Source organism: Heliangelus exortis, chromosome 1 (assembly GCF_036169615.1).
Source record: "Heliangelus exortis chromosome 1, bHelExo1.hap1, whole genome shotgun sequence".
NCBI classification, from domain to species: Eukaryota; Metazoa; Chordata; class Aves; order Apodiformes; family Trochilidae; genus Heliangelus; species Heliangelus exortis.
Genome location: NC_092422.1, coordinates 59,959,981 through 59,985,293, shown reverse-complemented (window position 1 = coordinate 59,985,293; position 25,313 = coordinate 59,959,981). Strand labels below are relative to the sequence as shown.

General features: G+C 43.1%; 1 protein-coding gene across 3 annotated transcripts in view; it reads right to left on the bottom strand.

The window, feature by feature from the left end:
* The window catches only part of EDAR (ectodysplasin A receptor), a 76,093-nt gene that overhangs the window by 23,460 nt on the left and 27,320 nt on the right, over positions 1-25,313 (bottom strand). For all 3 annotated transcript variants that reach the window (XM_071744322.1, XM_071744303.1, XM_071744311.1), the window contains exons 2-4: positions 6,469-6,537; positions 5,638-5,760; positions 4,252-4,433 (exon numbers count right to left, since the gene is read on the bottom strand). In XM_071744322.1, coding sequence (XP_071600423.1) covers positions 4,252-4,433; positions 5,638-5,760; positions 6,469-6,519 — 356 coding nt within the window. In that variant the 5' untranslated portion in view covers positions 6,520-6,537. The remainder of the gene's footprint in view (positions 1-4,251; positions 4,434-5,637; positions 5,761-6,468; positions 6,538-25,313) is intronic.

The window sequence follows — 25,313 nt, the reverse complement described above, 5'->3', positions numbered from 1 at the left end:
CAGATTTATGTTTCTGGCTCTCTTGCAATCTACCAAATAATAAATTAAATTCTCCTTTATATCACTAACTATGGAGAAGAAGCAGCCCAGCAATGAAATGAATTTTTATGGAGTTCCTCTTCCATTATGAGTCTCGTTACACTTCTCTTTCCTTAACATCTGCCAGGCTCAGATTTTGAAGTTTTGCCTTTTTGAAGGCAAAATCCAAGGGTAAAAGGTAGGCTGAAAAACAGACTTAAGTGTTTTCCTGCTTCATATCATGGTCATTTATCTCAGGTTAATCTAGGGGGAGTCATGTCACACTCAGGTACTTGGCCCCAGATTCAGGCCTCCCCTCCTGCAGGGAACAAGGTATGTGGGGCTTGGGGGGATGTTCTCAGCATGGGACAGTCTGCAAAGAGACAAGAGGGAAGTGGTGAGCACACAGGTGGAGGCAGCTGCTGCTTTCTGCAGAACTGCAGTGAAAGGGTTTATTACCTTAGAAATTCACTGGCTAAAGCTTTCCATTCAGAAAACAGAGGAAAGAGCTCACTTCTTCTCCTCAAACACCTCTGAGAAGAGAACTGAACATGGATTTGCTGTAATCATGGACAAACGCATGAAAAGGAGAAGCATCTCCAACTATGCTTTGAAATAAAATGATGCCTTTGCAATTTCATCTTTTGAGGAGACCAAGACTTACTCTGAACTGAAAATAGGTTGGGTGGGGGGCATGTGCATCATATACCTTTGGCTTGTTTGTACTCCTCTGGGTTTCCACTTCTGGCCACTACAAAAGAATGACCACTGGGCTAGAGGTATCCTTGCTCTGACCCACTGTGGCTGCTCCTAGCTGGTTATGATCTCACTCATACTCCAAGAACACCTACTGGATTACCCCATTGAGGGAAACAGTCTGGGTTGCACCTAATTTCCCCATTCTGACCCATTCTAGTCAAAAGCTGGTGAAGGGTCAGGAGAACAAGTCCTGTGAGGAGAGGCTGTGGGAACTGGGATTGTTTAGTTTGGAAAAGAGGAGGCTCAGAGGAGACCCTATTGCTCTCTACAACTACCCAAAAGAAGCTCGTAGGAAGCTGTGTGTTGGCCTCTTCTCCCAAGTAAATAATGATAGGACTGACAGAAATGGCCTGAAGTTGCACCAGGGGTGGCTTAGACTAGGTATTTTCTGTGGCTTTCTTTACTGAAAGAGTAGGTGGTGGAGCCACCATCCCTGGAGGTATTAAAAGAACCATGTAGATGTGGCACTTCAGGACATGGTCTAGTGGGCATGGTGTTTTTTTCTGGGTTGATGGTTGCACTTGGTGATCTTAAAGGTCTTTTCAACTGTGACAGATCTGTGATTCTTTTATGTGTGGCTTGGCCCCACCTCTGGTCAGACACAATAGAAACTAGACTTCTGTACTAACCTCAATATAATGTCAACTCAGAAAAGGTTGCCAGCATTTATTTGCAGATACTTACCTAAAAGCCAAACAGATCCATTTTTATCTTTAACTTTTAAAAGAAAAAGCACGTCCATTTATGTCAATCTGGATAACGCCATGGCATATGATATTGTTACAAATGTGTATACTAGGATTTCTGGAAGCTTTGAGTTAGTTTTGCACTTAATGCTCTAGGCAAACCCAGGGTTTTTTTGTGGTCTGACATATTAACATTTTCAACAGGCAACCACAATATCCCTAGGAGTATGTCTGCAAAAGTAAGGCAGACCAGAAAGCCTTCCCTGCTTACTCAGACTGGGCTGCTGGGTAGGAAGGAATGAGATGCCAGGGAAGGTTTAGATTAGATATTAGAAGAAACTTCTTCACTGAAAATCTATTAAACACTGGAATACACTGTCCAGGGTGGTGGTTGAATCACCATTCCTGGAGGTGTTTAAAAGATGTATAGATGCTGTGCTTAGGAATATGGTTAGCACTGGACTCAGTAGACTTGGGTTAATGGTTGGACTGGATGATCTTAAAGGTCTTTTCCAGCTGGAAAGGTTCTGTGAATCTATTTTATTTACTATGATGAAAATGCTTCTGGCAGGAGCAGATGAAAACTGCTGTGCTCCAGGAGGTTAGGTCTAGGTACATCTATAGTTCACTGACAGCTGAGCTCTGGTTTTGAGGAGCACAGCTTCACAACTAAGCCTTTAAATTCTTCCCTGGTGCAGACTCTTGCATCCTTTTTGTGAGTGAGACAAATAGTGTTATTCCTATCTTGTATGGAAGGCAACTAGACACAGAGAAGTGGTCAGTGACCCAATCTCTTGTACCAAAGGTCTCCCTCTTCCCTAAAACTGTTGATCAGTAAGAGTGAAAAAACCAGAAGAAAAATACATAATTATCCAGCACCTATTTTAAGGCATAAGATTGGGTGTGCAGCCACTGTGAAAAGGCTTCTAGTTTGCTTAAAATCTTCTGGTCAGAATGTGGCACACATTCACCTTTTCTTCAGGCTGCTTTACTGAGCTGGTGAAAACCAGCAAAGGGATAAGATGCCTCCAAACAGAGACTGCAGCATGTGGGCTGCTACATGGGGAAGTTCTGAGGTGCACAGTTCTTTGAAAAAGGAAATTTTCATTTTTCCCTCTCATTGACTCAGGGGCACATTGAGGTTTACGGCCCAGGCAAGGGAGCACTCAGCCCACCCCCACACAGGAGGAGCAGCCTCCGGGGTCTCTAGGTTGCACAAACAGCCAAGTCAGCTTCAGAGCTTGTTTTAGTCCATATTTAATATGTCTTGAGAATTCCACCTCCTCTAGCTTGGAGTAAGAGTGTTTTTTTCTCCCTAACTGCTGGTTTTTCTAAACTATCCCAGGACCTGAGAGTCACACACAGAGTGGCACGGGGCCAGACTCCAGCTTCTGCTACAGGTTACACCTGTGCAAACACCATGTTTTTTGAAATTACTCCCCAAGCACCAGCTGTGCAAGCTGATTATTTTCAGCTAGCACCCTGCTCCCACCTGGGTGACCTCATTAGTCCTGACAAAAATTGCAAAACAGCAACTGTGGCCCCTATTTAACTTTCTTGCTCTTTATGATGTATGAGGGGAAGTCAAGAGGGAGTTCTTTGCAAATCACATCATCATTCTGCTTGGCTGGCAACAAAGCAAATCCTACTTTTTATTTGTAAACTGTGAAAATTTCACACAGACTTACTGAGAGGATAAACCTGGAAGCTTTGGGGGCCACTTTAAGAGAGTTTCCTATACTGAAAGTAGTGTGGGTTATGCAGCATCTGCAAGCTGCTCCAAAGCTGGAGTCAGTAGGAATTACACTTCTAAACCAAAGAGTCATCCTGGTATGTGAAAGGTGAGAAAGAAAAGGTATGTGAGGTCAGGCTGTGTTTCAGACTATTTAATTACCCAACCAAAAAAAAAAAAAAAAAAAAAAAAAAAAAAAAAATAAAAAAATTAGAAAACAAATGTATGCTTGAGTTTCACACTTTAAAAGTTAATATGGTAAAAAATATATTGTTTACATATTCAGTTGTAGCAATTGCTTCCTCACCATTGCTATCAGAATTATACTGAGCATAAGAGACCATTAAAAAGGTGGACTTTATGAACAGCTTCTGCTTTAAGCCACTTCAGCCAGCCCTGGAACTTGTTTTGAATCTGAACAACAGCACACACACCACATTAGCAGCTCCTTAGACCCCTTTCTGTTGGACCCTGAGAGACTAAAATGCCTTGCTAAATCTCACCTAACAGCTATGCTAGCTAATGCTGTCAACTGCTAACAAATTTGCCAGCTGCTCACATCTGGAGAGGAGATATTTTATATTCCTAAACATACCCCAGTGCCGGCATCTACCCTATAGGGTATCCAAGGCATCTTCATGGACCTCATTTGTAGGATGCAGGACTTACACGTTGGCCCTCTGAGGCCGTAGCTGGAGGCCAAGCTGGATTCCTCAAAGCATCTAAAATGGCATCACACACCTGTGCCTGGGTACCTCAGCTGCTCCTTTCCCTCTTCCAGTATGAGAAGTTTCAGGTCTTCTAGTTTTTCCAATCAGTTGTTTCTTCCGTGAGATTTCAGTAATAATAATGACATCTGCTGATATGCTACATTCACCCATGCTTTTGAAGCATTTAAATGTTTGGGGTTTTTTTGTGAGAGAGTGAAAAGCATCACTTAGCAGTACTGTACCTACAGTCAGCTAGGCTATGAAGAGAGGCTGTCAGAGATTTTGACATTAAAAAATTATTTTGCAGTGCCTTGGGTAAAGCAAAAGTCCAAGGTTAAATCCTTACCCCGGGAGACAGGGACCACACTCTGCATCATTCTCCTGATCACCAGGTGTCATGACCGTGGCTCGAAAAAACCCCTCGCAGTCTTTGTGCCTCCTGCATATCTGGTAACCTCCTTTGGAAAACTTCTCTGAAGGGCAGGGGATGCAGCCATAGTCCTCATCTTTGGTGCCGTATCCACACGTCTGCAACAACACAAAGCCTCTGAAAAGCAGGCTTGCACCCCTCACCAGCTTCTAGCAAAAGGAAATGTTCATAGTCTGGCTTTGTGGCACAAGGTCATACCAAGAGAAAAATGTTTGTTGTTTGGTCCCTTTGCATCTGCCCTAAAAAGGCTATGGAGGGATACAGGGATGCAGCCCACTGTGTTCTGGAGAAGGAAAAGGGGAACCAGAATGCCCCACCCCCAGATATTTATATCATAGTCCAGCAAGTTATGAAAGTGAATTCCAACTGCTGCTTAGGTAGAAAGTGACCTGAAAATTGAAGAGTAGAAAAAAGATTAAAAGGGAAACACAACTGCAGCAAAGATATCAGTGATCTTTCTTTCACTCTTGGAGAGGCCAGAGGGAATATCACAAAAGGCAATGTTTGGATGAAATTTTGTAACCCTTGAACCCACATCGCAGCTGAATGTTACGTTTAGATTAAATAAAACTAAACCCAACTGGTTATTATTCAAACATATTTGTTCAGGACTACCAACTGTGTGAAATTTTTGCAATAGGATGTTTATCCCATTAAAACCAAACAGGATTTCAGTAATTTATTTTTTAATAAGCAACAATTATCTGCTGTAAATCAAATGGTTACTTAGGAACCATAATTTAAAATGTTGCATAAGCATCCAAGTTCCTCCAGTGCCAAAATATCTTAGTGGGAGAGCAAAATTAAATTCTCAGCGTGGGGGGCCAGTGAGCATGCCAGACTAACCAATTTATCACACCGTGCTGGAATGGCAGCATCAGATTTTAAATAACTATCGAGAGAACAGACTGGCAGAGAGTGAGGGTGAAACTTCTACCTTACAGCTTTTACAATACTGCTTTTAATGGGCTGCTCCTGGGATGGGGTTTACCAGGACACACGTGTGTGTTACCTTGCTCCTTCCTTGTTTTCTCTCCTATCCATATATTACTGCCATGTAATATATGGCAGTATATGGCACTTGGGTTTGGGGGGTTTTTTTGGTTGTGATTTTTTTTGTTTGTTTGTTTTTGTTTTTCGGAGGGTTTTTTTGTTTGTTTGCTTGTTTGGTTTTTGTTTTGGTTTGGGGTTTTTTTGTTGGTTGGTTGGTTTTTTTGTTTGTTTGGTTTTGGGTTTTTTGGGTTGTTTGGTTTTTTTTTTTGCATTCAGTACTCGACACGTGGAAGAGGAAGCTGGAATTACCATGTAAGGCTCTTCGCCCGGCTCACACTTGGGGCAGTCGTGGCACATCCCGGTGGTCTGGTTGTAGTATTCGTTCTCACCACAGTTGGAGTATTCGGCGCTGGCGGAGTACACCAGGGAGACCTGTCACCAGAGAGCATCCCAGAGCACTGTCACTGTCACCGTCACTGCCACCGCCTTCCTTCCCCACTCCTCGCCCCCTCCCCTTGCCCGGCTGCAGTGGCTCAGAAGGCGGTGAGGATGGGACTGCAGTGTGAAACCCCCCTGAACTGGCACCAGAAGTGGCACCAGGTGGGACAGAAGCAGGTATGGCTTACAGTAACCTGGTTCTGCTAGGAGTTTCCCAGAGCACTGACATTCGTGTTTGTTGGCACAGCTACTCCTCAAAGTATTGAAGTATTGTGATTCCTATTAATTCTCACACTCTCGAGCTGCAAATGCCTGAGTTGGCACCCTTGCCCCTCCCAGTTCCTGTGAGCCTTTGTAAATGTGACTGCAAGGCACAAGTATAACAACCTGAAATAATGAGCTGCCTCAGGCCTCAGCCATAATAGAGCTGTGCTTCCTGTGACACCCAAACTGATCAGTTCTTCCAGTGCCTTCTGCCTCTGCTCCATCCTGGGTCCTTCTTCCCTCTCCCACCTATCAGCCTCAGTCTAAACCAGAACATGTCTAAGTGTTCTATTGAACAGAAACTGAGCACTGGACTGGTGTTCATTCCCTATGTCATCCACAGCTGTACCATGACAATTCACAGATGTCTGCAAAGACCCAAGCAGCACCGAGTTATTTGTGCGTGCTGGAGAGACCTGTTTGCATGTAAATACCTACCACGAGAAAAGGGAACACATGAGTCCATTTACGTTCCCCCAGGTGAGCCATGCTATCTTGGTATTTTACCTGAAAAGACAGAACCAGTGATTGTTTATGAACATCAGTAGGTATTTGTGTGCATTGCCAAAATAAGAACAGAAGAGCTTGTAAGGAGAATAAAGTTACATGAGTGCCATGCCCGGAGGTCTAAAGAAAGAGGGGGAGAGGTGCACGTGCACTCACACCACACACTCTCACTGCACACCCTTTCCTCCCTTTGAGAAGATCAATGGCAGGGAGCAGTCTGGCCTTACAGCCTTTATCATAGAATCATAGAATTGGCTGGGTTGGAAGGGACCTCAGAGATCATCAAGTCCAACCCTTGATCCACTACCGCTGCAGTTACCAGACCATGGCACTGAGTGCCACATCCAGTCTCTTTTTAAATATCTCCAGAGATGGAGAATCCACTACTTCCATGGGCAGCCCATTCCAATGTCTGATCACCCTCTTGGTAAAGAAATTCTTTCTAATGCCTTTATAAAAATCTGTGGGAGATAAGAAACCAGTTCTGAGCTCCAGCACTTCTGGGCTTGCTGAGAAATCCTCCCATGGAGGAACTGAGGGCTACGTCTCAGCCGCTGAATGAAAGAGGGATGGGGATCAGTAGCCTGGCTTATGTCCATACTGCTTAGTGCTTGATCCCACTAGATCAGGTTACCTGGGGAAAGATGTAGATGGAGAAGCCAAAACCAAAGCCAGGGAGAGGACCAACAGGAAACAGCATGGGAAGCTGAAACATCTGCACCTTCCTCGCCAGCTCTTGCAGATCTACAAAGATGATCAGGGGGCTGGAGCACCTCTCCTATGAAGACAGGCTGAGAGACTTGGGGTTGTTTGGTCTGGAGGAGAGGAGGCTCCAGGAAGACCTTAGAGCAGCCTTCCAGTGGGCCTACAAGGAAGCTGGGGAGACACTTTTTACAAGGGCATCTAGTGATAGGACGAAGGGTAATGGCTTAAAACTGGAAGGGGTTAGATTTAGGTTATACATTAGGAAGAAGTGCTTCACTATCAGGGTGGTGAGACACTGGCACAGGTTGCCCAGGGATGCTGTGGCTGCCCCTTCCCTGGAAGTGTTCCAGGCCAGGTTGGATGGGGCTGTGAGCAACACGGTCTGGTGGGAGGTGTCCCTGCCCATGACAGGGGACTTGGAACTAGGTGATCTACTCAAATACCTTCCAACTCAAACCATTGTGTGATTCTATGGTTTTATGATCCACTGAGAAAACCCAGATCTGCCTCCTGAAGGAAGTGCCAGATGCTTTTGTTGTCAACAAGCAAACTGCTGAGTTAAGAAGGTAAACTCAAGGAAGAAGCCAAATTTGATATTTTAAGTGGTATTAAATGGTTGGGGGAAAGAAAAGCTGCAATCTCCATTATAAACACACGTGCTAATTTATTTCATTTTTTCCAAATGAATAATTATGAGTAAGAACAAATGTTACATATTCATGTACTAGATTTCTTTCTGAGGGGCAAAAAGAGACAGGAAAAGGAGGCACAAATTGTTTTTGTAGCATAATACAACATATTTAATGGTATTGTTACAGCACATAATGTGCCCTAGGGATTTTTCAGCATCAAATTGCAAATGGTTGGGATACAGTTGCAACACTTTAGTCCTAGGAAATGTAAACTAGTTTTAAATTTTCCAGGTCTCAGACACTACAATGCTTTTTAGTCTCCCAGAAGAGTACAATTACCACTTTGTGCCACATTTGAGCACGCAACCTACATGAGAGAGCAGCGCTCCAGTATTTGAGAGAGCCACTAACATTTACATTTTCAAACACAAAGTAGATGAAGCAAAGATCATATCACTCCAGCATCCAGCTATGAACTTGCTTCATAGGTTGCTTCCAGCAACTGGGCTAGCTGAGACAGGTAGCTGAGTGGGTGGGTGGACAACCTGAATTATGACTACATTCGTTTCTGCAGGAAATTGCACTTTGAAACCTAGAAACAAAAGAGAATCAGAGATAAACAGTCCTAAATCTAGAGGTAGGAGGTGGAAAATAGTAATGCCATTGTATGAACTGTCAAACATGTGAGTTGGACAAAGGCTTTGGCTATGACAGTGCAGTTGCCTGGAAAAGTTCCAAGTATATAGTCTTAATGCATATGTCTGTTAAACTGAATCCTAGTTAAGAAAGTGTTTGTTAGGCTTTAAGTATTCATTTCATTAAGACTGTGTCCCCACTGATACTGCAAAAATGATCACATTTACTGTAAATCAGTTCTGAGGATGCTCGGGACCAAAAATTTCAATGGTGAAGCTTGAATCTGTAAATTTACAGTAAGGATATTTTACATTAAAAACATGCTTCAGTTGTTTTCAAGCCACCCAGATGTTTGCTGTTTGAGGTGCTTGTGTGCAATCATAGACAGATTTGGAAAATGAAGAAATATAGCCCATTAATGTATAATAGGGCCTTCTCCATCCATTTGGCATTTATTTACATAAAATGTGGAAAGTGTCAAGTTATATGTATATACACAAAATATTTTCGTGTCTCTCTATATAAATATGCACGTAGGGTTATGTTTTGTATGTAAACATACTTCTTTCACATTGCAGTCCATCATTCTATGTAGCAATATGTTAAACATAAGGGAAATAGTTTTTTACTTGGAAAAGTCAGTTGAAAGTACTGAATATGGACAGATTAGAACTCCAAGGCAGCCTATTCCCGATGTTAAATTTAATTATTTTATTCCCCTACTCAAGTACAGTGCCATAAATTGGCAGCATTTTTTTTGTGGTGGTGTTGTTGTTGTTGTTTTCTCCTTTCGATTTAAAACCAAAGCTTCCTTTAATTTTATAACACAGGAGTGAGGGAAAGGAGATGCTGGAAGTTTCTGGCAGTAGGGCCATAGTTCCTCAGCTGAGATAATACCTGAAAATATCTACTAAGTCATACCAGGCTGCTCTTGAGCTTGCTGCCAATTTTCAAGCATGTTAATTTATACCTTCACCGTATTATGTGTCACACATTAATCCTTTCCACACAACAAGGCATCTTCTACTGCTTAGATCACTTCTGTCCCTGGATGCTGTGTGAAGACATGCAAAGCTTGGACAATCAGCCAAGAATCAGGAAAAAGCATGTCCAGTTATGACCCCTAATCATTAAGAGCAATTAGTTCCTAATGAGTTAACAGATGCTGCACCTTCCCTTTGTGTTCTGCCATGCTTTGACTGAAGCAAATGCCTCTCTCCTGTGGGATGGCGTGCAACAGTGAATGGGAAGGAGCAGGAGGAGTATTTTTTGCTGTGCCCACGCAATCCCTCCTGAGAAATCTGGGATCTCCGGCAGCTCATCCACCCCCGGCAGATCCTGACTCGCATCTTTGCCGAGGCTGTGTGGGTGTCTCCGGAGAGGAGGTGTAGAACACAGGCTGGTGTCTGTGCAGATCAGGTGTGCAACACACAGCAAGCCCCATCATGACTAGAGGGGGCTGCTAATTACAGCCATATTTGCCTTTCAGGGCATATTCGTTAAAAGCTGTTAAGAATATACACACAAGCTGACAGGAAAAGGAAGACTATTTTCCCAGTGGCAACCGCAGGGAGAAATGCTAGAGACTCCTTGTCTCAGCTTCTCTCTCTCCTGCAGACTGAGAGGCTCAAATTTGGCCTGGGGGAATAAGAAAAGAGACGCCTGGGACCCTATTACCCAAATATTTCTTCTCCCAGGCAAATGGCCCTTCCGTATTGTCTGTGCGGCTGCTTACCAAGAACTGGCAGATACAAATAAATAAATCCACAGGAAGAAAACACTTAAGCTCCCGCTGTCCAAGGAGAAAAAGCATCATGTGTGGTAGTCAGACTTTGATAATTTACTTAAAAGATAAGGCAGCACTGCCATGATAGTTACAGTATTCAGGACTAAATGGACTGAACACAAGCAATGTTGTTACCCTAGATGGTGGTTTAAGCTAAAGCTCACAGCTTTCACTGGGTAATCTTAGCTGTTATTTTAATTCTGTGGCTTCAGTATTTAACACAGCCCAAAAGATAATTTTCTATCATAGACTAGTAAGTTTTTTTAAAAAAAGTTTGAAAAAAGGAGGAAAACAAATACATTAATTGAAGTACAGAAATACATGTTTCTTAATGTTGTAAGGGGGGATGTCTTTGTGTCTCTGCATGCCATTGATTTTATCACTGGTGCAGATACACTTCAGGGACACACAACTTGAATTTGTGGGAGGGAAAGGCACAACCACAGCATCAGAAAACTTCACCATTTCAATACTTCCATACACATTTCTCTGCCAGAATATTCTAAGAAGGAGTTTTGTTTGCTGGTCTGCAGTTAAAAAGATAACTCCTGAGCAGCTGGCAAATTGGTACCCATCACAAACCCACATCCAAGATCTCTAACAACTAACAACAGTGATGGAGTTCCCAAGGTTTATGAGAGAAACCTTGTGAACCACCTTCTCCAAAGTTTATTATAGCTTTTTTGCACGGACTTATCAGATAATCTTTGCATGATCCTAATGTTGCTAAATACTTCTTAGCTGTGATCAGCATATAAACATCCTAACTGTGGGGCCTCACAGGTATCAAAGTTCAGCAGCAGAGGTCAGTTGGGCTCTGGCCTTGTGAAAAAAGCTGCAGTCTGAGTTTTTCTTTTGGAAGGAACGAAGCTTCCCTGAGCCCATCACTGAAAAACAGTGGTGGTAGCACACGTACAGGGCGAGTATAAACTTAGAGAACTATAAGCAAATGTAAACGCAGAGATGATGAAAAATACCCTTGGTCACAGTTTGTATTGTTGTGAAAAAATATTGCACAGAACAATATTACATTTGTAGGACAGCATGAACTACAGTATCCCATATCTGCTTTTATTGCTTTGACCTTGCAAATACCTTAAGAATTACCCCAGAGAGAGATGTAAAAAGTGTTAAAATGATACAACTATTCTTTTCCTTTTACCTGAAACATCAAAAGGAAGGAAGAACAGCTCAAGCTACACATAAAACGTAAATTGCCTCTGTGATCTGGCATCTCTGTCAGACAAATAATTCATTGCTCAGGGTCTGAAACAAATTTTTTTTCCAGTGGGAGCTGCATTGACAAGAGGGGACATAAAAAGTGTTTTAATTTGCTAATGGGGGCACCATGCCCTGAGACTACAAGGCAATGAAGAGCTACCTGTCTCTTTCAGACTCACTTATCTGGAACCTACATCTGGAAGTCCATATTCAAACCTGCTCCCTCACCCTATGTAAAAACACGTGTTGGCTCTTTTGTACATGTACTCAGCTTTCTGAAAATATTTTCAGGAAAAAAAAAAAAAAAAAAAGGCTACCATACACGATAAAAATACAGAATAAGGCTCTTTTCAATATGCTTGGCATGGCTACCACGCATTCCTGCACAAATGGGGACACTAATGAGACACGGGGGCTGAGGGACCATGTGGTCTCCCTGCCTGGACCCAGGGTACCCACAGCTGGCTGGTGCTGAGCCAAATGCCTCCCAGCCCCCTTGCTACTGTCATGGGCCCAGTTCAGACTCCTCCAGGCTGATATTTGTCTCATCCATGAGCAGCATCTCTCCAAAACTCCAACCCACCAGACCAGAGCTGCCAGAGGAGCATAGTGGTCTCTGCTCCCACTCCAAAGTCTTCCCTAAGGATGTGGTTCACAGGAAAAGCTCTGTCCTTGATATCCCAGAAACCCAAGCCACTTAGGAAGGTGAGCAGGGAGTGAAGAGGGGATGGCCTGTTGAGCAGGGAAATGGTAACTCATTGATCCTGCAGCCTGCCGTCACAAAAGGACCTCTTCTTCAGTGATGTTCTCTCTAGCAAGGCTGATATTTCAGTGAGAAAGTGATGCACTCATGACCTCCTGCCATGGAGGTTGCTGTAGTTGGTGCTACTTTTTACAAGAAAGAAAACACCCATCAGGGCAAAAATGTGACCAAGGACTTGTACCTCCTTCAGTGAAAAGGCTGCCCTGACCCTTAAGCTAAATCACATGATCTTTTTGTTTTCCGTAATTAAAAAAAAAAAATAAATCTAGGATTCATTCTGCTGCACAAATAAAAAAAAAATAGTCAGAAGTCTCATATTTGTAATGGGGAAAAAAATGTTGACATTTTTTGCTGGTCCCCATAAGGATTTTCTCAAGTGGGAGAGGCTTGCTTTTCATCTCTCCAAAAAAACATTTTTTTTCCAAGGTGGCATACATGAAGATTTCCCTGTTACTTTCAGCCCCTCCTAAAGTCTGCAGGGAAGTGCTTCGATTGACATATTCATCCTTCTGGTTTTCTTGCTTGCTTGTTTGCTTTAGGAGGGCTTGGGCTTTTCTTTTAAGAGGCCTGGGCAATAGTGGGGGTGGGAGAAGCATTCTGGAGACGTGTCAGGACTGGGTCATGCTCACCTGCCCCAGAGCTCCTGACCCACTGCCCAGGTGAGCTCACCCTGCTGCCAGCTTGCAGCTGCCAGAGGGCACCTGAGTTTTCCATGGAAATAATTGCAAGATGCATCTTACATCACCATGAAGAATTGCAAATGAGCAAGTTAGACTCCCCAGCCTAATAATTATAAGGCAAGAATTAATGAGCAACAGTACAGTTGTTCACTGTCTACAGGGTCATCCCAGTGCTGCATCAGCTCTGTGAGCTCCGTATCTCTGCTTCCTAAAAGGTTTCCCCACCTGGCCTTACCTGAGGGAGAAGAAACTTGATCTTGCCATTTTATTTCCAAGGGCAAGATAAAATTACCGGTATGAAAACAACTCACTTTAGATTCAGAAGATCTCCTTAATTCCTAAGACAATTATCACTTGCCATTTGGACCAGAAAATTAAAAGCTGATTAGGAAAATACAAACCACCAAAGCAACAGTGATGTTTTTCTAACACCTTTGCCTTCTTATTAGGCTTTATGTTTTCTAGATGAAAGATAACTTAATAAGAACAGCCTGAGTCTTGTCTTGTATTATTAAGATCGATAAGAATTTGAGCTCACGCTTTGCTTCCTTTTCTCAGGCTCTGATCTTGTGAACTGCCGGGCGCTTCAAACCTCCCAGTATTTGGGAAGCAGAGGATTTTTAGAACTGTGCAGAGACTGTTGCTTTTTTTAAAACAATAATTGTTGATGGACAATACAGAGGTAGAAAATTTTTAAAACTCTATCCCAGAAGAAACTGAGGTGAAATCCTACAGTGACCACCAACAAAATTCACTGAAACTGTAAATAGAATGGAAATCCCATTTTGCCCATCAATAAATAATAGCTTCTCTTAGCTCTGCAGAATATTTGCATTTCTTAGCTAAAAGCCAGAAAATTGTGAGGGAGGTCAACACAGTTCTGTTTTTCTCCATTTCCATGGTTTACATGAAAACTGCTGAGTTACTGTAGCTCACAGCAAACAGCAAACAGCAGCTGGGGTGCTGAGGGAAGGGGGTGCAGCAGCACATGGTGGCACCTTTGGAGAGTGAACCTCCTCTGAGCAAGTGGCTATGTAGGGAGGATGTCACTGAGAGGGTCCTGGCCACCAACTTTCTTCCCTTGTACAAGTGAATTAAGCAACAGTGCAGAGGTTCCACTGTGTTAGGCAGCTGTAAAGTGGTCTGTGTTAGGTGGTGGCCATTTGTACTGTGGTACTTCATTTTAGAGTCCCAGAAAAGTCTCTTTGTTTGTCAACAGGCCTCTGTCTCGCAGACAAAGGGCTACATACACTGCCAACAAACATTAGTTTTTTTATTATTCTACTTTACTCATAACTCAGTTTGAAGGGAAGTTATTATTTTGTAAACTAAAGGCTGGCTGCATTTAAATTCATAACTGCATCCCAAGCTGCCTGGACCACCACTGTCGAGAAGTGCAGGGAGAGGGAGCATGGGGAGGGAAAGCTCTCTGCTGGGAAGGGCCACACAGTGAGTGGGAGCTGTGCCAGGGAATGCCCAAGAGGACGGGAGGCTGGGGGGCACCGCATGGGCTGCCTGCAGCACCAGCCAGGGCCAGTGGGCCCCTGCTCCCCAGCCAGGTGGATCACAGAATTGTTCTGGTTGAAAAAGACCTTTAAGACCCTCAAGTCCAAGTGTTAACCCAGCACTGCCAGGTCCATCATTAACCCATGTCCTCAGGCACCGCATCCACAGGGCTTTTCCATACCTTCAGGGACGGTGACTCCACCACTTCCCTGGGCAGCCTGTTCCACTGCCTGACAACCCTTCCAGTGAAGATGTTTCTTCTAAAATCCAAACTAAACCTGGTGCAACTTGAGGTTATTTCCTCTCATCCTATCACTTGTTACTTGGGAAAAAAGACTGACCCCTACCTCACCACAGCCTCCTTTCAGGTGGTTGTACAGAGTGATAAGGTCTCCTCTCAGCTTCTTTTTCTCCAGGCTAAAAAAAGCCAGTTCCCTCAGCTACTCCTTATAGGACTTGTTCTCCAGACCTTTCACCACCTTCTTTGCTCTTCTCTGGACATACTGCAGAACCTCAAAGTGTTTCTTGGAGTAAGGGGTCCAGAAGTGAACACAGCACTTGAGGTGCAGCCGAGTACATGGGGCATGATTGCTTCCCTGCTGGCCACACTACTTCTGATACAAGCCAGGATGCTGATGGCCTTCTTGGCCACCTGGGCACACTGCTGGCTCATATTCAGATGGCTGGTGAGCAACACCCCCAGCTCCTTTTCCTCTGGGCAGCTTTCCAGCCACTCTCCCCCAAGCCTATAGCATTGCTGTAGGACACACATGGGTGTGTAGGTACACACCCATGGACCCTGTCCCCCCGAACATCTCATGGGCATGGGTCCCCCTGGGGTGACAGCAAAGGGATAGACCCCAGAGGCCAAAACACAGCTCCTGGTCCAGCACCAAGCAGAGGAACATGCCTGAGCAACCCAAGTCCTCATACCTGTGGGTAGTTGCAAGCTACAGCCTGCTGGGGCTGCTATTAATGCCAACCACCAGGCATCTAGGCAAGAGGAGAAACAACCTCCACCTTGGTTAACAGCAGCTGAAGCCACAGCCTGCTATACCAACACACCTATAGAAATTGTATGTTGACAGGCACGTATGTGTAAACAAAATCACGTGCATCTATACCCACCCACTTTCAGACAGGCTGACTCTCCCTCACTTTTCTGTCTCACTTGCATGTCCCTAATCTCAAACTATGTCCCAGAAGAGGGAAAACTGTGCTTAAAGTGCCACACAGGGTTACAACTAAAAAAGTAGGTTGCCTCTGCTCCTAGGAAAGGAGGAAGAAATGGCTTTCTCTATTGGAATACTTTCTCTTCTGAGGCCCTCTTTTCTTTTTTTTTCTTTTAAATGAGGGTGTTTACATTCCTAACTAAGGAGTGCATTAAGCCTGCTGGTACCTTATCTGATAAACCTGTTACCAGGCTATGTCAAGCTGAGCCTTTCAAGAAAGCAAGCTAGTTTTAAAAACTGGTTATCCTCTGGGCTGGAAATGTGCAAGCCAAGAGTTTGCAATTAACTTGGGTTAATTACAAAATACCAGAAATGTAATAATGTATTTAAAAATATAACACAGGTGTTAATGACCTTTTTTTTTTTTTTTTTTTTTTTTCCCCCCTCCCTTTTCCCTCTCTGCAGGAGCTCACAGCTTGTCACTGTACTCCCAGGTAACACCCCCACACACACTCCACAGGTGTTAACCACCTTTTTCTCTCATGTGGTGGGTTTGATTAGCATAGCAAGATTCATCCAAGAGTGATTGCTTCTACTTAGCAGCTAGCACAGCTCTTTCTTCTGCTTTTTGGGTATGCTGAAGGAACTAGGTCTGAGAGCTGTTTTGTTTTGGTTTTTTTGTAGGTCTATCAGCTGGTCTAATGAAAGACATAATTTCTCTCTCCATGGCTACTCCCCCACCACCACTGTCAGGCAGATGATGAGAGCTTTCCAACACCTCCACCAGCAGGGCTACACAAGGTGTAAGCTTCTATGAGTAACCACTTGACCTCCTTCTCACGAAGCAGCAACCTCCTGACTGCAGCATGGCTGTTTCAGCAGGGATATTGCCCTCCAGGATTGCAATTTGCAGCTCAGGACACTAAGTCTGGTCTTGAGAGAGACCAGGAAGGAGTCTGCAGCTCAGTAATTGCTCTTCTGACATGACCTGTCTGTAGCTCTCTGGCTGTTCATTTTTTATACTTGTTGGATCATCCCATGGGTCTTAGGCTGATCAGTGTCGAATGCTTTATTGAAGTTTGGACAGTCCCTAGTACTTGCTCTATTTAAGAAATAAACCTTCCTTTCATAGAAACCTGGTATAACCTATCAAGGTATTGCACATCTAGAGGAAATCTGTTTCTTCTCTTATTTTACAGAAGACAGAGGTGCATTTCTTGAGGACAAATGTTTAGTAGGGCCTGTAAGCAATAGGACAAGGGATAGTAGTTTTAAATTGAAAAAAAGCTACTTTCGGACTATATTTAAGGAAGAAATTTTTTACAATGAGGGTGGTGAAACACTGGAACAGGATGTCCAGAGATGTGGTAGAAACCCCATCCCTACAAACATTCAAGGCCATGTTGGATGGGGCTCAGAACAACCTGATCTAGCTGAGGATGTCCTCGCTCATTGCAGGGGAGTTGGACTAGATGACCTTTAAGGGTCGCTTCCATCCCAACCATTTTATAATTCAATGATTCTTGTGCAAAAACCACCAACAAACCAACTGGAGGTATTGATCCCAAGTGTAGATGGGGAGGGGAGAATATCTTCAGGATTAGGCTACCATCAGCCAAAAGTGTTACAAAAAACCTCTCTTCACCTCCAAGCAGCAAGGCAGGGCATGATACAGATGAACTCTGGGTCCAACAGGCCCAAAACCCTTCCTCCTGCAAAGGGTATCTGGTGAGGGAGAGGAATTGGAAAGGGATAACACATGCTGGCAAAGGCTGAGTGGGAGGAGGGGAGCAGGTTACTAGCACCCCTCTGTTCTCTTCAAATATACTGTATTTCACACTGGTTTTATATTTCTTTCCCTGCATTAACTGGTCAGTTAGCTAATTCAGACACCTTTTATGGTGCTACAACCCGACTATGCTGTAACCAGAAAAAAGATATTTTTATCATCTCTATGCACATCTCTTGCCTCATCTCATTCCAGTGACACAAGCACAAGAAAATGTGGAGACGTGGTTTCAGAAGCAGAAACCTAGCAGAACACTGAGCAAAAAATGACAAGAGTATCGCCAGAGGAGAAGAGAAGCAATGATGAACACTGTGGGCTTACAGTCTTGATTTCTACCATCTAGATATTTAGTTGGGTGCACTTTTAAAATTTATATTGCCCCAAAACTGCTGTTTGATAAAAGAATCTTTGAACTTGCCAAAAGCATAACTGTAACCGGTTTTACAATATTCTCTGTTGTTGTAGGAAAAATGAAATGAGGCTTGGAATGAGACTTCTGGGAAGCAATGAAAGTCATAAGAAGTCTGGAAGACAAGAAGCCAGTGAGAGAAGCCAATGCACTAGTAAAAAAAAAAAGTAATTTAAAGTTATCTCCTGAAACATTTAATATGCTCAGATTAATGTAGTATTTTCTGGTACAAACCAGGTCACACGTTTTCCTGCTGGATGATGAGGAATATTGCAGTGAATAAATACAGCTCCTTCCAGCTTCTTTAATAGCTATGTGTAACACCTTGTCAGCCTTGAGACATTTTGGATTTGGCTATCCTTTAAAAATGAGAACTTCCTTGGCAGCTCTGAAGTGTGAATGGTTATTCAGAAGCAGCTGAAGACCTTCTGCTCCCTCTGGCAGTACTTGCTGAGAAAGGAGGTATGCTGGGACACCATTAGTTTGTACTGCAAAACTACAATCACATGATAATTATTATATCCATAAAACATCTTTGAATAGATTCAGCACCGCCCCACCAATGGATAATTTACTGTTACAATTTTATATATTTCCTGTGAGTGTTTTCTTTACATACCGCTCGAGTGAAGGTATGCAAAGCCTTTAAGGTTTCCTAAACCAGACCCCAACTCCACTGGGGGGCAGTGCATTAGCACATATGTTAATACTGCACTCACCTTCTGAGAAAGCAAGTTTTCCCAGAGAAGCATTTTGCTCCTGTGCAAGGTTTTGCTTAATGGAACAAATAAGCACAGGTAAATACATACAGCAACCACCTCTCCTGGATGTGCTGTTAGATTACTGGCTTGCAAGCTAAACAAGCAGCACTAACCTGAGAATGAAACCAAGTCACAGTACAAAGGTAGCTTAAAGATAAAGTATTTATTGGCACCAGGATCAACAGATTCTAAATTAGCTACAAAGCTGCAGGGAATACTGACATGTGAAGTCAGTTTTTTTGGATTTTTTTTTTTTTTTTTTTTTTTTTAATTCTTAAGCCCTCGGGAGATCTGGGATGGTTTGATGTTCATCTGGAGGCTTGTCAAAAATCTATAGAAACTTAATAGCTTGCCAACATGGGTGGTTGCTGCTTGGAGGCATTTCGGCATGGCAAAGGTCCTGTCTGCACACTGCAGACCTGTATCCATCAAAGGCTGTTTGGAATGACATGAAAACAGGAGCCGTGTGGTGTCAAAATGCACATCCCTGCTCTCTGGGGCCAGCCAAGCTGTGGGAGGAATCCATTTGGCCCCTTAATTATGCTGAGCACCACCTAAGCGTTAAACCCCACAAGGTGCTACCACACCTATATAGCAGGGTTTGGGTGGGACAGGGCTCCCTCTTCTCTGGTTACAAGAAAATGAAGACTGGAGGGCAGCTGGGGAGGTGGGATGAAGGTGGGTGGAAGCAGGAACCAGGGCAAAAGTCTAAGCAAGGAGCTGAAGGAGGGATGCTGTCCGATACAGGAGCTGTGGGATGGAGAAAAGGCACTGAGGGTGAGGATAAAAGTAGTGACCAGTGACATAACTGGGAGGCAGGAGAGCCAAGGCACAGTTGCCTGATGTGATCTGGGGTACAAGATTCCAAAAAATGGCATGGAACCTTCGGAGCTGGAGGCAGTCACAATGCAAGTGAACAGCACAGGTTGCTGGTGCTTCAGAAAGCAGAACTAGAGCCATCCTGGGCTTAGCAGTGGGATGGGGAAGAGGATGAGCCTTACACCATCCTTGTGATGAGGTTCAAGCTCCTACTTGAAGGCATGGGAGAAGACTGCTTGACAGAGCAGGGATGTCTGCCCCGTGGCAGCACAGAAGGAGCTGTTTGCCATTCTCCCAGCAGCACCTTGCCAAGTGCCTTGGGATCCTAACAAGAATTAGAGCAAAGAATTAAGTTGGTTGGACAAAACCTTGGTTACACACCACCCTGAAGGGAGATGTATAGGTATTCTGGCCTGAACCCAGGAGCTGGGTAGCTGAGGGATACAGACAGACAAAGCAGCTACGGGTGGGTGAAACACAAGACTTGCACCACAGCAGAGAAAGGGACTTGAGCAGTTTGAGCCTTTCCAAGAGAAACCCTTGCCCTGAGGAGTGCACATGGAGGAACTGAGAGGCACTGGCAGATGGACTGGGGCTGTCCAGAACATCTGGGAAGAGCACTGGCTGCAAACCATTCCCCTTGCTAGAGAAAAACCTTTCTCATTGTGGCCATTTGCAGTTGCATGGCCATACCCTGTGAGAGGAGACAGCTGCTCCTCTATGTCTTGTTTCAGGCTGGGGAGAAATATAAAGCACATATGCAATACCTGCATCAGGACTGTAACCATGCCTGCTGCTTTCAGCTCCTCCAGGTCCCTGCTCTTGTCCCTGTTTGGGTACATTCAGACAAGTTCTGGAGCAGAGTTGGGCAGAAGTGTTAGAGGTATTTAGGATCCCTCTAAGCTAGGAAGTGGCAGAACTTGCTGGAAGTTTATGCTGACTCAGCAGTCTCTGAATTTTTGAGCTGGTGGTGGAGGAGGTTCTCACTGTGCTTTGTGGGTTTTGTTTTGTTTTGTTTTGCTTTGCTTCGCTTTGGTTTTTTTTCAGGGCTGGACATGTTGTGGATGGCTTTGTCTGAGAGCCTTGTGGCCAGGAAGACAGATTTACCCTGCTCACATCTGGACTTTTATAAGGAAAAGACTTCTGAAGCAGGAGGGGGAGGCTGAAGAGGCATTCAAAGAAATTGCCCTAGTGGTTCCCACACAAATGATAAAAGGTAGTATGGCCAGAGGAGGATAAGGGATGAAACTGGATACTTTGGGCTCTGGATAGGGAAGGATCAGTTGGTGAGAAGCAGCACAGTAAGTCCCTGACAAGAAAAACACTATGTGTCAGGTTGGAGGGATGCTGCTCCGCTCAACTTGCAGGCGGATGCAAGGCAGAGGGCAGAACTGGCTAAACTGAACGCAGATAATCCTAAAAAGATTAAAAATAATTAATAGATAAATCATGTTTATCAGGATTATAAGAAAGAAGAAGAATAGCTTAGAGCTGTAAATTCAAATATTTTAATTTCTTTTTACTTTCTAAGCACTTAACTCACTTTAATTGCAGCAATGAGGCTGAAGGCTCTCCTTGGATTCAGCTTGCCTGCCATTCATATGATACTGTAAATACTTCTTCACTTCACATGGAACCTTACTGAAAAAGTTGGATCATAGCTTACTGGATTTGGATATTATATCTCCATCTTACGGCCTGCATTCACTTTATTACTAAACATGGATATTTAATTTCTGTCACATTTGACAAATGCCCACAGCATTTGCAGCCAAGTATCTTAACATAAAAATTCCTTTTGCACGGCCAGCATGGATGTTTTTCCTATACTTCATCTGCCTATTCTTGAAGGAGTGATTTTGGTGATGATGTAACATTCATATAATAAAGTTTATGCTGAAATAAATCTCAGTGTTACACTAAATCAGCTTAATTAAAATAAGCTTCTTGCATCTCCTCAGCTGTACTTTACAAATCTGTGTACCTCCAAGACACACCAAGTACCAAAATCACACAACTATAAAGCCATTAAATTTTATGTAGGATATAGATCTTTCCATTCAATCTATTCAATATTTGATCTATCAGTACAGTAAAATGCATCATGTCTGAAAAAAATGGTGATTTTGGGATCTGTGCTTATAATATGCTTATATGTCACTAAATACATCACGAACAACAGAAAGAACAGTATGGGATCTCAAGAAGCTATCTCATCTACTCTTCTGTTTCACACTGACAGAATCTCCACCACCCTAACAAACATTTATATAATTGGGTCTTGGGAACCTCCAGTGACAGAGATGACGCAATTTTTCTTTGTCTCTTTATTCCACTGCTTTGCCATTCTTCGTTTTAGGCAGCTTATCTTAATGTCTAATCTACATCTCTCTTGATTCACTTGAAGCTGATGCCATTTGTGTTACCAACACAAATATGGATCCAGATTATGGGTCCAGATTCCTGCATTACAGTAGTCTAGGTATTTGAGTCTGACCGCATGCTTCAGCTTGGTCATATTTTATGCAAAACAGTTCAAACTCATCCAATTTTGCATCGTTAAACCATTAATTCTATAGGAATGCTTGGTTGTGCTTCTACTTGGATTTTCTCCAGCCTGCACCCATCTTTCTTGACATGAATGCCTAAAACTGAAAAGAATAATTTTATTAAAACCTCGGCCATTCTGGACAGAGCATTTCATTGGACATTTTATAAGCTTGTTTTCAAATATCCCAGGATGAGGTTATGGGGAGAATACAAGTCCCACAGTCAGCTAGAGATCTACCAGAGAGCTAAAAAATCTCATCTGTTAAACCACTAAATGTTTGGAGCTGGTGAGGCTTTTCACTTGCTCTTCTCCCTCCTTCCTCATAATCTATGTTGTCATCTCCACCAAGTTGTGAAAAAAATATCTTGCATGTGTAAGACATTTCTTAGTTTTGCAATGTTACTCGTGCACCAACAAATACTTTCCTTTTGTGCCCAGGCTTTTTCAGTCTGCTGGAGTAAACTCTACCAAATTTGTTGTCTTGCCATAGCAACGTATTCCTATTCTCCATGCTCCTTGCTTTGCCATCTTGGTGAAGGGGATGTTGAGACTGCCGTAGTAAAAGTGTTTTCATCTGGAGAACAAAAGCAATCTGCAGCCTCAGAAATCTGTCATCGTATCTCCTGCAAACTGCTGAGCCATGCCAGCTCAAATCCTTTTGCTGTGATGCTGGATGAAAGCAATGACTCCAGCACCACGAGCTGCTATTTTGAGTTGGATGCTCAAGTTGCTGAAAAAGATCTTTCTGGCAGAACATCTTTGCAATATTTCTGCTACAAAAATCTGCTTTCATCCTCAAATTCTAATGTCTCTTTTTGAGGACTGAATGTATTACAGGCAAACACACTTGCGTGTCACGGCTTCCAGTTGTGAGGGCTGGAATTATAGTTCTGATTTAAAATAGTAAGGAAGCTGCTCCCCTTTGTCTATTAACCTATTTGAATAATGACCTGATGGCCAACCCTGAGCTCAGACTACTGGAGGATAGATAAGGACTATTTTAATAAAGAGTACAAAACCACAGACCTCAGCAACTGTACACTGCAGATATTCAATTGCTCTTTGATCAACCATGTTAAAATGTCTCTAATTGTGTGTCTAACTGCCCTAGTGAAGAAGAAACAAAACAAAACAAAAAACAAACAAACAAACAAACAAAAAAACCCCACCAAAACACCAAAACAAAGCAGAGTGCCACATAATGTATAGAGCCCATGAGGTGCTGCAACGAAGCTCACATCTTATCTCTTTGGAGTTCACCTAAAATAGCTTAGTGTTGCCTGTATTTTTTTCTGCATGGAAGACTGAAGGATGGCTTTCACATGGAGACAGAGAACTTCTCCGAAGCTTTGTTTTGGATAAAGCAATGACTGTTCTTGCAGAGCTGGCTTCTCTACATTGAAGATCAACCACTTAGAAGACTGTTTGGGAAGCTTCAATTTCATACAAATCCTAAATTTTTCCCACTGTTAAGAATATGTGACCCCTACTGAGCAGAAAGTCAGGGAATTCAAAGAGTGAAATTTCTGTGTTGCTACAGGTGGTGAAGTTTTAAAAGACCCCATGCTACAGTTTGCAGCAATATCAATGCACAAGTAGAAATGAGCGTGACGGGGAAAATACATGTTTTTATCTTTTGGTTTCTGGAGGCAAAAGGCCTAAGGTATTTTATGGTGCTAGTGAATCTATCCAGCACAAAATTGTGGGATTTATTCTCTGTAAGCTAAAAATTTCAGGGGGGGGTATACTTTATCATTCACAAATGAAATTTAAAGCAGTCTACTCCTGCACCAGGTTAACACGTCTGCAGGTACCAATATGAAAGTGACCCAGACCCAGACAGTACTGTATCACACAGGTGACTGCAGTGTTCAATGAATATAAATAACAAGGAATGATCCCCTCTTGGAGGAGTTGCTTTGATAAATTCAAGTCTAAGCATGAAGCAAGCAAAAACATAAATTTTAGGCCTTTCCTGTCAAACATGATGTCTCGTTCCACTGGTTTGGAAAAGATCTTAGCTCTTGTTTCCCTTAGAACAATATGAAAGCCTTGGGGAAAAAAAAAATTGCTGAGAGATCCTGTATGTAAAACATAAAGCATAGAACACTGCAGAAATTTCAGTCTGGGTGTGAAGAATCACTCTTGTCATGAGTTGGCAGGATTTTTATCCCACTTTTACAGAAAATTGAATTTTGGAGATTTATCTGCCTGCCTCCTAGGTGAGCCATTTACTGGCTGTGCGATGATGTGCCAGAGTGCTGATCCCCAAACTCCAGGTGCCAATGTGTTGAAAAAATCTTCTGGAGAAGGACGTGTCCCTCTGTGAATCAAGATGTTGCAAATTAGTCCGTTGCTGGAAAATATAATTCTAAGAATTTTTGGAAGATGAAATGCCAAGTTCCTAGTTAAACTTGTTGAGTATTTCTGGCAAATTTGAATAAAAACTTTCTCTGGAGAGACTATAAAAATAGCTGTTTGAGCCAAATAAACAATGTATTCAGTGTGACAACTTTTGTCATCATGTCAACTCTGAGTTTTGCAGATTATGATGAATGCAAGAGTGAGAAGCTAAAATAACACTGAAGTCCTGTAAACACAGGGAGAGTCTGGGAGAGGAACTGGAGTGGGGGAAGGAAATAAACCCATTAAGTTAAAGCACACTAAACCTTTAAGGCTTCTTCTGGATGCAGCTGCTAGAGCGTTCTCAGTCTGCTTACTTAACTAACTTAACATCCAGCATGAAAAAACCTGGCATGGCCTAATAGTTACATCACCACACAACTAAGACAGCAGTCTGAAAGCAGCAAATGTGATTGTTCTCTCTTTTTTTTTGCTTTTGTTGCTGATGTCCTCTTCTAAGTCCTGCACATTGGCAGCGCTTCTATCTGCAGCTGTATCTGAGATGTGTGAAGGTGAAACTTACTGACTGGCCACTACAGCTGGAAAACAGGAGTCTCCCCTCACTGGGAAAGACAACATCTCTCCGTGGGTATATTTATACCATGTCAGAAAGGACTAATACTAGTTTTCTAACCTGCATGAGGCATGGGCAGACCTCAGGTGCACATTCTTAGGTAGCTCAAACATAGCATGCCAACTCCATCGTGCAGCTCAGCTCCTGTTCTCAGTATCACATTACTGAAGGTTATCCATGAAGCCATCTTGCAGGGAAGGGAGGTTGTCCTGAGAGCACACTGCAGTAATTTAATTCAGACTAGCAGAATTTGTTTGTTGTGTTGCATAAGAGGATCCTGCTTTGAAGCGGGGATGAAAATAATTCCCCTGATCGGCAGCTGAGGCTCAGTTTAGAAGCTGCAAAGATGGAAAACCTTTGCTCTCTGCT